At 29.9% G+C, this 11,231-nt stretch overlaps 1 protein-coding gene across 1 annotated transcript; it reads left to right on the top strand.

Annotated features, from left to right (window-relative positions):
* Window positions 1–276: 276 nt before the first annotated feature.
* LOC110033705 (cylicin-1-like) lies at window positions 277–10,461 on the top strand. Its single transcript, XM_020737757.1, has 3 exons — window positions 277–526; window positions 3,554–3,608; window positions 8,639–10,461. The coding sequence occupies exons 1-3, from the start codon at window positions 371–373 to the stop codon at window positions 10,168–10,170; spliced, it is 1,743 nt and encodes a 580-aa protein (XP_020593416.1). The 5' UTR covers window positions 277–370; the 3' UTR covers window positions 10,171–10,461.
* The last annotated feature ends 770 nt before the right edge of the window (window positions 10,462–11,231 follow it).

The following is an 11,231-nucleotide window of genomic DNA, read 5'->3' as shown; positions in this document are numbered from 1 at the left end:
TAAAGAATTCCCTTTAAACCAGATTGTACAATGCTGCCTTCTGCATGGAATAAATATCTGCTTTATCTACATCAAAGCCTGCCCACTCTACTTGTTGACTGCTCTATGGAGAAGCAAGAATTGTTCTTTACTTCCTAAGCCAACCATAATCATTCTGTTAATGCATTGCTTTCCCTTTTCCTTTTTCTTTTACCTTTATCTTTCTCAGCATTCTCCTGACTACTTGTTTTTTAATCCTATTTTAGACCTGTGAAACAAATCTTTGTCTATAGAAAGCAGAATGCAGTGAAGGAGAGAGGACTGAACGAGTGGAGAAGGGGAGATAAGGGGGCAAGTAAGCAAGCGTTCTAATTCTGCTTCTCTTCAGGCAATGGCAGCAACTCCCATGGTTAAGGTGATCTATGGGAAACCCATGCTTCCAGACCTGGCAAGAGTGCTGGCGTGCTTATATGAGAAGGAAATCACATTTGAACTAGAGGACATGAACAAAGGCGTTAGAATGTCACAAGACATCCTGAATCTACAGGTCTGCAAATCTGGATCTATTCCCATACTCTAAATTTTCCGTTGCATTACCAGTTGTCTAAACATCAATTCGGAGAAAACTAATATCTTTGGGAAGTAAAGGATGCATAGTGGAAGAAAGCTGATTCATTCAAGTTCAACTAAAAATGACTTTTTTTGTGTCTCCAATAATCTATAGCGCAAGTTAGAGAAGATTTAGGAAGATCTATCCTTTTCTCAATTAATACTGTGTTAAACCTTGCGATTTTAGCTCTCAGTGTAGCTAAAATCGACTAATCCATGCACGCAATGGATAGAAAATATCATCTTCATCTTCTATGTATATATACACACTTCGGGAGTGTTTGGCTGCAACTAGGATTTGAGTTAAATGGGATTTAGTAAATTCAGATTTATCAAATCCAGATGTTGTTAGATCTTGGAGTGCGTTTGATTCAGTTAGTATTAAATCCACTTAAATTTGTTTGACGTAAATCTTTTAGAAGTATTTTCTTCCTAAGCTAAATCCATCAAATAATTGGATTTAGTAAATCTTTAGTAAATCCAAATTTACGTCGCAAAATAGACGAAAAAGAAAGAAAAATGAATTTAGCTGATCGTCGGATTTATTTAACATATATTTTCGTGTTTGGCATGATTTAGGTTAAATCTATACATAAATCGTGTCAAAAACTTGCTACCAAACACTGCCTTCATGCAGAAAAGTTTATGTTACATCGAGCAAGCATATTCCTCCCAGTGAGAACCAAATAGAGATTTAGGAGCTGTTTGGTAGTGCCTGACTAGTAAAATTTATGTTGGATGTATAGATTTAGTATATATCCAAGCAAATTGTTAAATGTAAACATGTTAAATCCAGTGATGATTAAATCTTAACTTCTCTTTTTTCCAATAAATTCAAATTCATTAAATCCAATTGTTTGTGGATTGATAAATTTGGATTTGCAAGATTAACTAAATCCTATTCAAGTCTAATCTTGCTTGCGGTCAAACAGCCCCTTAACTTTCCATAGTTGTAGTTATCAATATTATAGGATAAACTGAATTTTGAAAATGGCGCAAAAATAGAAAGCCTTTTTTGGGGATTGTGCTTGCATTTGCAAGTGATGTCAAAATCTATATGAGTCATAATTTGGTTCTTGACTTAAAAGGGCGATGAGGATAAAAAAGAGAGTACTATCCCAATTACTATTAACGTTTTAGTTAACGATAATGCTCATGGACAAGGAAGGGGATAGAAGAGGTGGTCATGGAGTATGGCTGTACAATATCAAGGAGTAAAGTTGAGGGGATTTCAAGGAGTAATACTAAGCAGACATTAAAGGTCAATAAGAAGTAATTCATTAGGGTGAAACTATAATTGTTTGCTAAATTGGCTACAAGAACTTATCAAGGTGACTCTTTGTTCGCTCGTGTTCGGCTCGTGTTAGCTCGAAATAAAAAAAAAATTATATAACTTTTTATATAACAATAGATTACATATATTATTTATATAATAATATATTAAATATATTTATGTCTAAGTTTAAATCATAACACCTCATGTGACAATGTGATTAATGTATTTTTTTGTATATATTTGATCTAGGTTCGAATCCCACACTTTACATCTATTTTTCTCAATTTTAGTTTAACGAGCCAATTTCGAGCCGAACACAAATACGAATATTTAAATCGAGCCGAACACGAACACACTTTTCACGAGCCGATTTCGAACACAATCTGATTTCGAACACGAGCCATTTCAAACGAGCCGAACATGAGCCAAGCCTGAACTCGCTCAAGCTCGGCTCGTTTACAGCGCTAGGTGCAACAAGAATTGTTTAAATTGATATTGAGTTGTCACCAAGTGATATATCAGAAATTATCAATCAGTATCTGCCTTGAAAAAGTTTTGAGTTGTCAAACATTGTATAATATTATTCCAAGAAAGAACATTAACTTTCTAAAATATTAATGCAATCCTTCAAAGAGTAGTAGTTATTATTGAAGAGCAGTAGTTAATAGCAGATAAACAAATGTCAAATGAGAACCATGTTAACCATAGGGATATGAAAGAATTGGTATCTTGATTGTGAAGTTTGAGAATTACACAACCAAGGTATTAATTGAATCAATACAATGTTGGATTGACATTTAAGAAAATCCCCTATAATTTCCTAGTTCATATATATAATTAGAAGTTATATGTATGTTTTGGAAAAAAATAGTAATTAATTAGTTTGTTAATAAATTCAGTTTACCCTAATCTAATTCTAATTGGATAACTATTATTGGATTGGGTGGTTTGGCTATGATAAACTTAGTAATGAGTTTTAAAGTTAAGGGGTTTGTGAGCTAGTAAACAAACATGGCTAACAAATTCAAGATTAAATGGATAATCACTTGTTGATTACTTTGTGTACTTCATAATCAACTATTATTTTAAAAATAATATTCTATGAAAATATTAATTTATTATTGAATTAAATTTCATTCCAAGTAATAAAAATAATTACTTTCAAGAAACTAATGAATTTTAAAATATTAAACTGTTAGAAGATTGATGACTCAAGATAGGGAGGAAAAGATGAATCATGATCATCATCAAGAAGTAAGTAATTTGAACATCGATTAATTACATTATGACGCAAATAAATTTAAAAGTATAACAATGAAACTATGTAGTATAGATTAATAATGCTCAAACTCTACCTCACTCTTATCAAATGAAAAAAAAAAATACATGTGACGACACCCTAATTATTTCAAGTATACATTTTTACAAGCAAAATTGTGTTTTGATGACTATTTCTCTAGTAATAATTATAAGTAACTACAACTTTGACACCATTTATTTTAAATCAAACAATAAATATTTTTTTTTTTAATTTGATTCATTTGATCCATCCATAAATACATGTATCTTGAGTGCAACAATATGGGTGAAACTTGTCGTGCACACAAAAAATATATATGATTTACATAATTTTTTATATTATGTAAATCACAATTCATTAAGGTTCTAATTATCTCTATTTGCTAGCAGATATCATCCCAAGCGCATGCTCCGGTGCTTCTTGATGGTCCTGATGAATTCTTTGGTAAAGTGCCTTTGTTTTACTCTTTATTAATCTTTCTTGTCTGCTCTATTATGAATGGGTAAGTCAATTACTCTTAAAATTTTATAGGCTACTTGAATGATTACAAAAATTACATTAAGAAAATAATAAATCATATAGATCAAAAAGTAAATTAACTGAAATATTTAAGGGAATAGCTCCTCAATACTAATAATGTATGGCTAATTATAGGTCCACTTTAAGAACTCTACGAAAGCTAACGATAAATATTTAACATTCAACAATTTAATTTTAAAAAAAATAATCATACATGTAAAGAACTATATTAGCCACCAAGATAAAAATATTAAAGTATCCATTAAATGAACAATTTTCTATGAAAATTATTTATAGAAATCATTGCAAGATTAAAATATAAGAAATTAATTTTTAGCTCTCAAATACTAATGTAACATTATAAGAAAATAGTGATCAAACCTGCATTTTGTTATAATTATAATCTTACAACCTCTATTATGAGAAGTATTATATTATAGAGAGTTAGGCAAATACTCCATTGTATAGAATTTTTTTTTCTTTAGTGCCCTTTTTTAGGGCATCATAATTACTTGCATATCCAAGATATTCCTTGTATGACTTTTTCCTGAAAAATCTATTCAAATTCCAAATCAAAATATTGAAATGTCAAATTCACATATTTAATGCAAGAGTAAAATATCCTCATCTTTAGAGAATTTTACCTATAGAACTTGTTATTTATGGGGTCTAAATTTACTTATTAACCTTGGATAAAATTTTATTATAATTTTCATGATTGATTGCTACCAAACTTAGTATCCATACATATTTAATTTTCAAGATTTTTGTTACTAGCTCCAGAGTCATTCATACTTATTTTTTAAACTCATTGTTATATAAATCAATCTATATTCATAATTCATCTTTTTAACTCATCACTCCCATTAAAAAATATATATATCAATAATTTCATGTGCCCCATTAAAGGGAGAAACAAAATGAGAATGGGGATAAACATAAAGATTAATAAGGTGTCCTTAAAAATTATGTTTGAGCATATAAAGGTAGCTCTTTAGCTTTTTAAATAAGGGAATGGTATTATCATTTTTTCTTCTAGTATTAGAATAATCACTTTATCATAACAAGGAATAACTTTTATATGGACTTATATACCCTAAACATGGGAAAAAGATAAATAAAGAAACACCAATGTTTACTTCTTCATTTCTAGATCTTATATTTGCAGTGGATGATTGAATTTATTTCTCAATTATAAAAAATGATATTTTTATCAATATCGTTACTTTTTTTATTAAGTATAATCCTTCGTATACTCTTTTTAAATTTTAGCAGATTACCAAATTTTTGTATAGACATGGAACTAAGTAGACTTATATAAACTTACTACTTAATATTTGGGGCTCTTTTTTGTGCTTGGTCGCTTTTTTAATTTCTTTTTCAATCATGATACTTATTCTTGGATTAAGGCAATACCTTTCTAACAACTAATACCCAAGTGGATATGAAAATATGATGGCCATGAAGTTAGAGATTAAAAAAAATAGCTTTTACATACATAGCACCCAAAACTTTCATATTTACTTATCTCACGCCCAAATTTTTATTATTACAAATATCATATGAAAAAAATCATTTGCTATCACCTTTTAATAGTCAAATCTATCTTTTCATCCATAGGTAAAGTGCTATGTGTGTGAAAATGAAACTTTGGGTCTAAGATAGGTAAATCCATAAGAATTGGGTGGGTATGTATGTAATTTTCCATTAAAAAAATTGATGGCTTAATAAGTTTGTGAAGAAATGTGTGATCTTCCTATCCAATAAAAAAATTATAAAGGGCACTCGTGAGGAATAATAACATGCCTAAAATAATGAGTGAAAAATATAAAATAAAGAGGAATGAGAAGGCCCTCTTAAGAATTTAGATGTTCTTGTCTGATGATGTTTCAATAGAGGTCTTGAAGCATATAAATACATAAGGTTTTTGTTTCAAGCTAGAGTTTGTAAATAATAAAGTTTATCCAACAAGTTTCATCAAAAATAAATGCTTTAGCTAGTTCGTATGTAAGATAATAAACTTATTAATCACTTTTAAATGATTTTACTTATGTTGTTTATGATTTGAGAATATTGATATGATTATTGATGATAAAAATTAAGTTTGTTATTTGTATTCTTTTTGCTTTCATCTTACACATACTTTTTAGAAATCATAATATATGGTTATGACACAATAAGTTAAAGGGATGTCAAAGATTAAATTTTAAACAATCATTTTCTTCTATTACAATAATAAATGGAATATAAAGAGAAGTATTTTTTCTATAATAAGAAAAAAGCAAGAAACAACTAATAACAATAAGGAAGTTGATGTAAGTATTATTATAAGATTTTATTGTTATGAAATCAATGATGCTCTTTTAGTGATTTGAGAGAATAAAAGTAAAGAGTAAAATATTTAAAACCCTTGATGCTCTAATTTACATATATTTTCATAAATTAGCCAAATTTTGATGGTTGTAATTAAATAAGAAATGGAGTTAAATGCAAGATTAAGGTTCTACTACTATGAAGTTGATGTAATGGTGGTATGAAAATATTTTTGGCTATAGTTAGAAATATATTAGATTTAAGGAAAAATATTATATCTTTAAATTTTATTAATGGTATAGGATGCAAAAATTTTTGTGATGTTAGTACCCCAAAGCAATCTAATATTTTTTAGTTGTCTTGTAAGTGAAAAAAAAAATTAGTGGAATCAATGTGGTTATAGCTCATTAAAGCAAGAAAGGTACTGAGTCTATGATTTTAAGTATTAATTAAATGAGAGCTGATATATAATTTATTACTAATAATTCTAGAGAAATGTCACATGATAATATTTTTGTTAAATAGGGACTTCTAAAAGAATGATATAATATAAAAAAACGATAATAAGGCAAAGTTGGCAAATTTACTATTAATAAAATAAGGTATTGGAAAGTCTCAATTAACCATTGAGATTAATTAAAGAATTTTTCATATAGAGAGGTTCTTAGACATAAACATTAAATAACATACGTTAAATTTATAATCCAAATGTGAGAGTCATAAGTATGGAGCTAAATTTTTCTAAGCTTTTTAGATAAGATTTGATCCTTATTTTCCAGATTGGTAGACGCCAAAAATGAAGATCCATTCATATATGATTTTCATGATTAGTAGTTACTAACTCAAAGTTCATTTACACTAATTTTCTAATATGGTTGATATCTAACTCATAATATATTCAAATTTTCAAACTCATTACCTCATATTGTAGCTATAAAAGAGGTGGAACTTCAATAATTTCAAAAATCCTTTAAAAAGGAGCAATAAAGAAGAGAGAAAGAGGAAGCAAGAGGAGAGGGACTAGGAAATATTAAAAAAAAAATTTTGGAGTGCTTCTAAGGAAAGCTATTCAGCTTCTTCAAGATGGAAGAAGTGATATTATTTTCAATTTTAATACGATAAGATGCTATTGTTCACAAAAAAGGATAATTCTTACGGACTCTTAACAACATAGAGAGAGGGGAAGAAAGTAACTAAAACAATAACAACCTATCTTATTTCAAGTTTTGCCATCATATTTACAATAAATGATTCAATTCTTTTAGATAAAAAAGTTGATTTATTTATTTATGTCATTATTTTTTTTAGAATTTTAATCTTTAGTGTATCTTTTTTTATATTTAGTGGATGATTTGATTTCCACATAACAGTGGATGTAAGCTTACTTGCTAAACTATATAAATTCTTAGCTAACTAGTTTCTATCTTATCATGTTTCATAGTTTAGCTACCAATAACCACTAATTATTTATTGACCAGCATGACCTGCAGTCATAGTTTGATCATTATAATTATAATTAACTTTATTGGTTGCCAACATAAAGTTGACCGCATAATGCATCCAAAAGAATGAATGGTCAAAAATGAATCTACAAATCTTAAAAGTGATTTAAATATATCATAGAACTAATGAATTGAGGAACAATCAAAAGGGCCAAATTGTCAAACATTTCAATAGCAACAACTTAAATAATACAAATACACAACCAAATCATAAGATGACAGAGTAATAGACAACTAATAAAAGGTTAAACCAAGTTTTTTTTTATTTAATTGTGTGAATGAATAATTTATTAAGCGCTAAAACAAAGGAGGAAAGTACATAAAATCTCTCATTAAAAGTCATTCATATGATCTAATGGCAACCCTATCATTGTCTCTTCTTGTTTGGAAAATTAAGTAGTCCATTGCACATATTAAATATTAATTTAAATCTTTGATTACCATTAAACTCCTCAATTTGGGGTGATTGATGAACTTAAGAAAAATGGTTTTTAACATTTAGAGAGTTTCTTCCAAAATTCACTTGGAGCCCCATTTTTTTTAAAGAAAATAAAATTAAATTAAATTAAGATATAGTTTGATTTCATGACAATGTCACTCCAAAAATAATCATAAGAGACCTCTTTCCTACATCAATTTGTATCTCTATGTTTGTGTGTTTGTTTCTATAAGAATTTTGATGTTATTCCCCTCAAACTTAAAAGCATCTATCTTTAAAGAATTATCTAAAAGTAATGACATTCTTAAATTTTATTCAGCCATTTTTTTTTCTAAAGGATAATTTAAATAAATACCACTTAATTCCTATCTATTGACATATCTAACACTTAAACTTCAATTCTTACATACATACCGCCTTACTTATGCATGAAAAGGTGTATTTCACCCTTTTTTTTCAAGTAAAAATGTTGGTATTTTATCTAACACTTAAACTTCAATTCTTACATACATACCACGTTACTTATGCATGAAAAGGTGTATTTCATCTTTTTTTTTCAAGTAAAAATGTTGGTATTTTTTATATGATACGAAAGATTTGGGTGATATTAATGTAAAAGGTAAAGTTAAAGGGCTAGATATGTAAATATATAGTAATTGGGTGGTATGTTTGTTAAAATCTTATTTGTGGGCCTTTTGCAGGGTCAAGGAAAATTTGCAGGCACATTGTGGACAAGTTCAAAGCATATGGTTACCAGTATCTCTTGGGGAAAGATCCACTGGCAAGAGTATCCGTGGAGCAATGGATTCAGTCCGAGGAGCAAAAATTCGACCCTCCGAGCTCCACCCTCGTCTTCTACCTCGCATTTAAGATTGAAGCAGATGTAGAGAAGACAACCCAGAGTGAAAAGAAACTAGAAAAAGTTCTAAACTTGTATGAACAAAGACTGGGAGAATCTGAATTCCTTGCCGGCAGTTACTTCACACTCGCAGACCTGTACCATCTCCCCAACACATACTACCTTGAGAGTTCTATTGAGTATGGTTACCTCTTCAAGAACAGGAAGAATGTTAGCCGGTGGTGGAAAAATATCTCGCAGAGGGATTCATGGAAGAAGGTGATCGAAAAGTTTGAAGAGGAAGGCCTCACCTTCAATGTTCCAGCGTCCAACAGTGAAGCGGATCGATCATCTTCATCTCCACGAAAAAATGGTCTAAGAAATGGACCGATTGGAAGTTCAGAAAAAGGCAAAAAGGAAGAGGCTAAAGCAGACATTCAAAAAAATGAAGGAGAGACAAGAGCATTAGGAAGCAAGATAGAAGATGCTCCCAGTAACAAAGTATCTGGCGCAAACTTGGGGGATAAAACAAATGGCACAACTGAAGGGAAGAATGAAGAGAAGGAAATTACTTCAACTGAGGGAGGTAAGAAACGAGAAGCTGCTGAACAAAACAGTGAAGCCAAGAAAGAAAAACCGAAACTAGAGGATGAAGGGAAATCAGGTCAGACTCATGAAATCAAAGAAAAGGATGCAAATAAGTCAGCTACTGCAGACAAGAAAGAGGATTCAAAACCGGCTGATCAAGGTAAAGCTTCATTAGTTGACAGAGGCATATTAGGTAAAACTGATAAAATCAAAGAACTTGAAGCAAAAAATCCAGCTATAGAGGGCGAGAACGAGATACCCAAACCGGATGACAAAGACAAATCTTCAACGGCTAAGAAAGAAAAACCAGGTAAGATTGATAAAATCCTTGAAGGCGAAGCAAATAAGCCGGATATTGAAGGTGAGAAAGATGCCCATAAAACCCACGACAAAGAGAAGCCCTCATCTGGTGAAAATAAAAAAAGAGGCATAACTGGTGAAGGAAAAGCAAGCGAAGACAAGAAGACACAGCGACAGGAAGACATAGATAAAGCATCACAAGACGAAAAAGAAAAACCAGATGGCATTGATGACATCAAAGAGCCTGAAGCAAATAAGAAAGATGCTGAAGCAATTAGAGATTTATTAGGCAAAGACGGACAAGGCAAAGTTGGTGAAAACAAAGTAGGTATGACAAAAGATCCTAATACTGAAGTGAAAAAGGATGGATTTAAATCTGATGACAAAGATAAAGGTTCAGATAATCAAGTTAAGAAAGATTCAGTAGCAAACGATGGGAAAGATACAACTTCATCAGTTTTAAGCAGAAATCCTAGTCCCAAAGATGAAAAGGAAAAAAACAATTAACAACTGTATGATGATGAAGATGAAACAGAAAATAAAGTTTTTTAGTTCCTTCAAAATCTGAACTTAGTGAAAATTTTGCGCCCTGTTCTCCGAGGCTCTTGAAAGCTACACTCTGTAGCCTACCATATTTGAAGGAATCTTCGAAAGGATTGTCTCAGAAATACATTTCATTTCATTTCAATTTTCCTAATCATGTTTCCTTTAAATCCTACCTTGGCAATTAAGATTTGTTGTTTTGTCTATGTTGTATGTGACATTTTGTATCATCTATTTTCTATGTGATTGTAATTCCCGCAAAACTTTATGTTCTTTTATATAAGGCATGATTGAAAATGCATGCATGTCTGCCCTTCTAATATTTAAAAGTACGTGGTTAAGACAAAACTTCATACTTAATGCTTTCAAGATAAGAACAACTTACCAAAGAAGTGTGCGTATTAGGATTTTTTTTGTTCGTAAATCCAAATAAGGAGTCAAACCTTGGGTGAACGAGACAATACACAGAGGAAACATGGAACATGATGAAGAGATTAATTTTTACTCATGAAGTCAAAATTCCTTAAAAGTTGTTTGATATATAAGAGGGAATTGTCATATATGACGAATTACAAACAATCACGTTTAAAAAAATAAGTATAGAAAAAAATATATATTTAATAACAGTAATATATTCTTAATTTTAATAACAAGAAATGCACATATCTACAAATGGAAAGAGGAAAAAAATAGAACAAATGTAAAGTAATTATAAACTCAAAATTGGTGGTAGTCTAAACATGAACTACAACTAGAGCATAAATACTATTTAAGAAAAAAAAAAAACTGATGCTAAAAGTGCTAGTTCTACAAGAAGATTTTGTTTGGTTCACTACATATGATCCTCTTAAAGATAATTTAGTCCTTAAATTCAAACCCTAATATAAGATCACTTAAAGATAATTTAGTCCTTAAATTCAAACCCTAACACTAGACTATTTAAAAAATATAAACATAAGAATATAAGATCTAAGAAAAACTAAATAACTTATCTATTCTTTTATTTATTATTAGAGTCATTGGTT

Source organism: Phalaenopsis equestris, unplaced genomic scaffold (assembly GCF_001263595.1).
Source record: "Phalaenopsis equestris unplaced genomic scaffold, ASM126359v1 Scaffold001261, whole genome shotgun sequence".
Classification (NCBI taxonomy): Eukaryota; Viridiplantae; Streptophyta; class Magnoliopsida; order Asparagales; family Orchidaceae; genus Phalaenopsis; species Phalaenopsis equestris.
The sequence above is the reverse complement of the archived record's forward strand: the minus strand, read 5'-3'. Positions and strand labels throughout refer to the sequence as shown.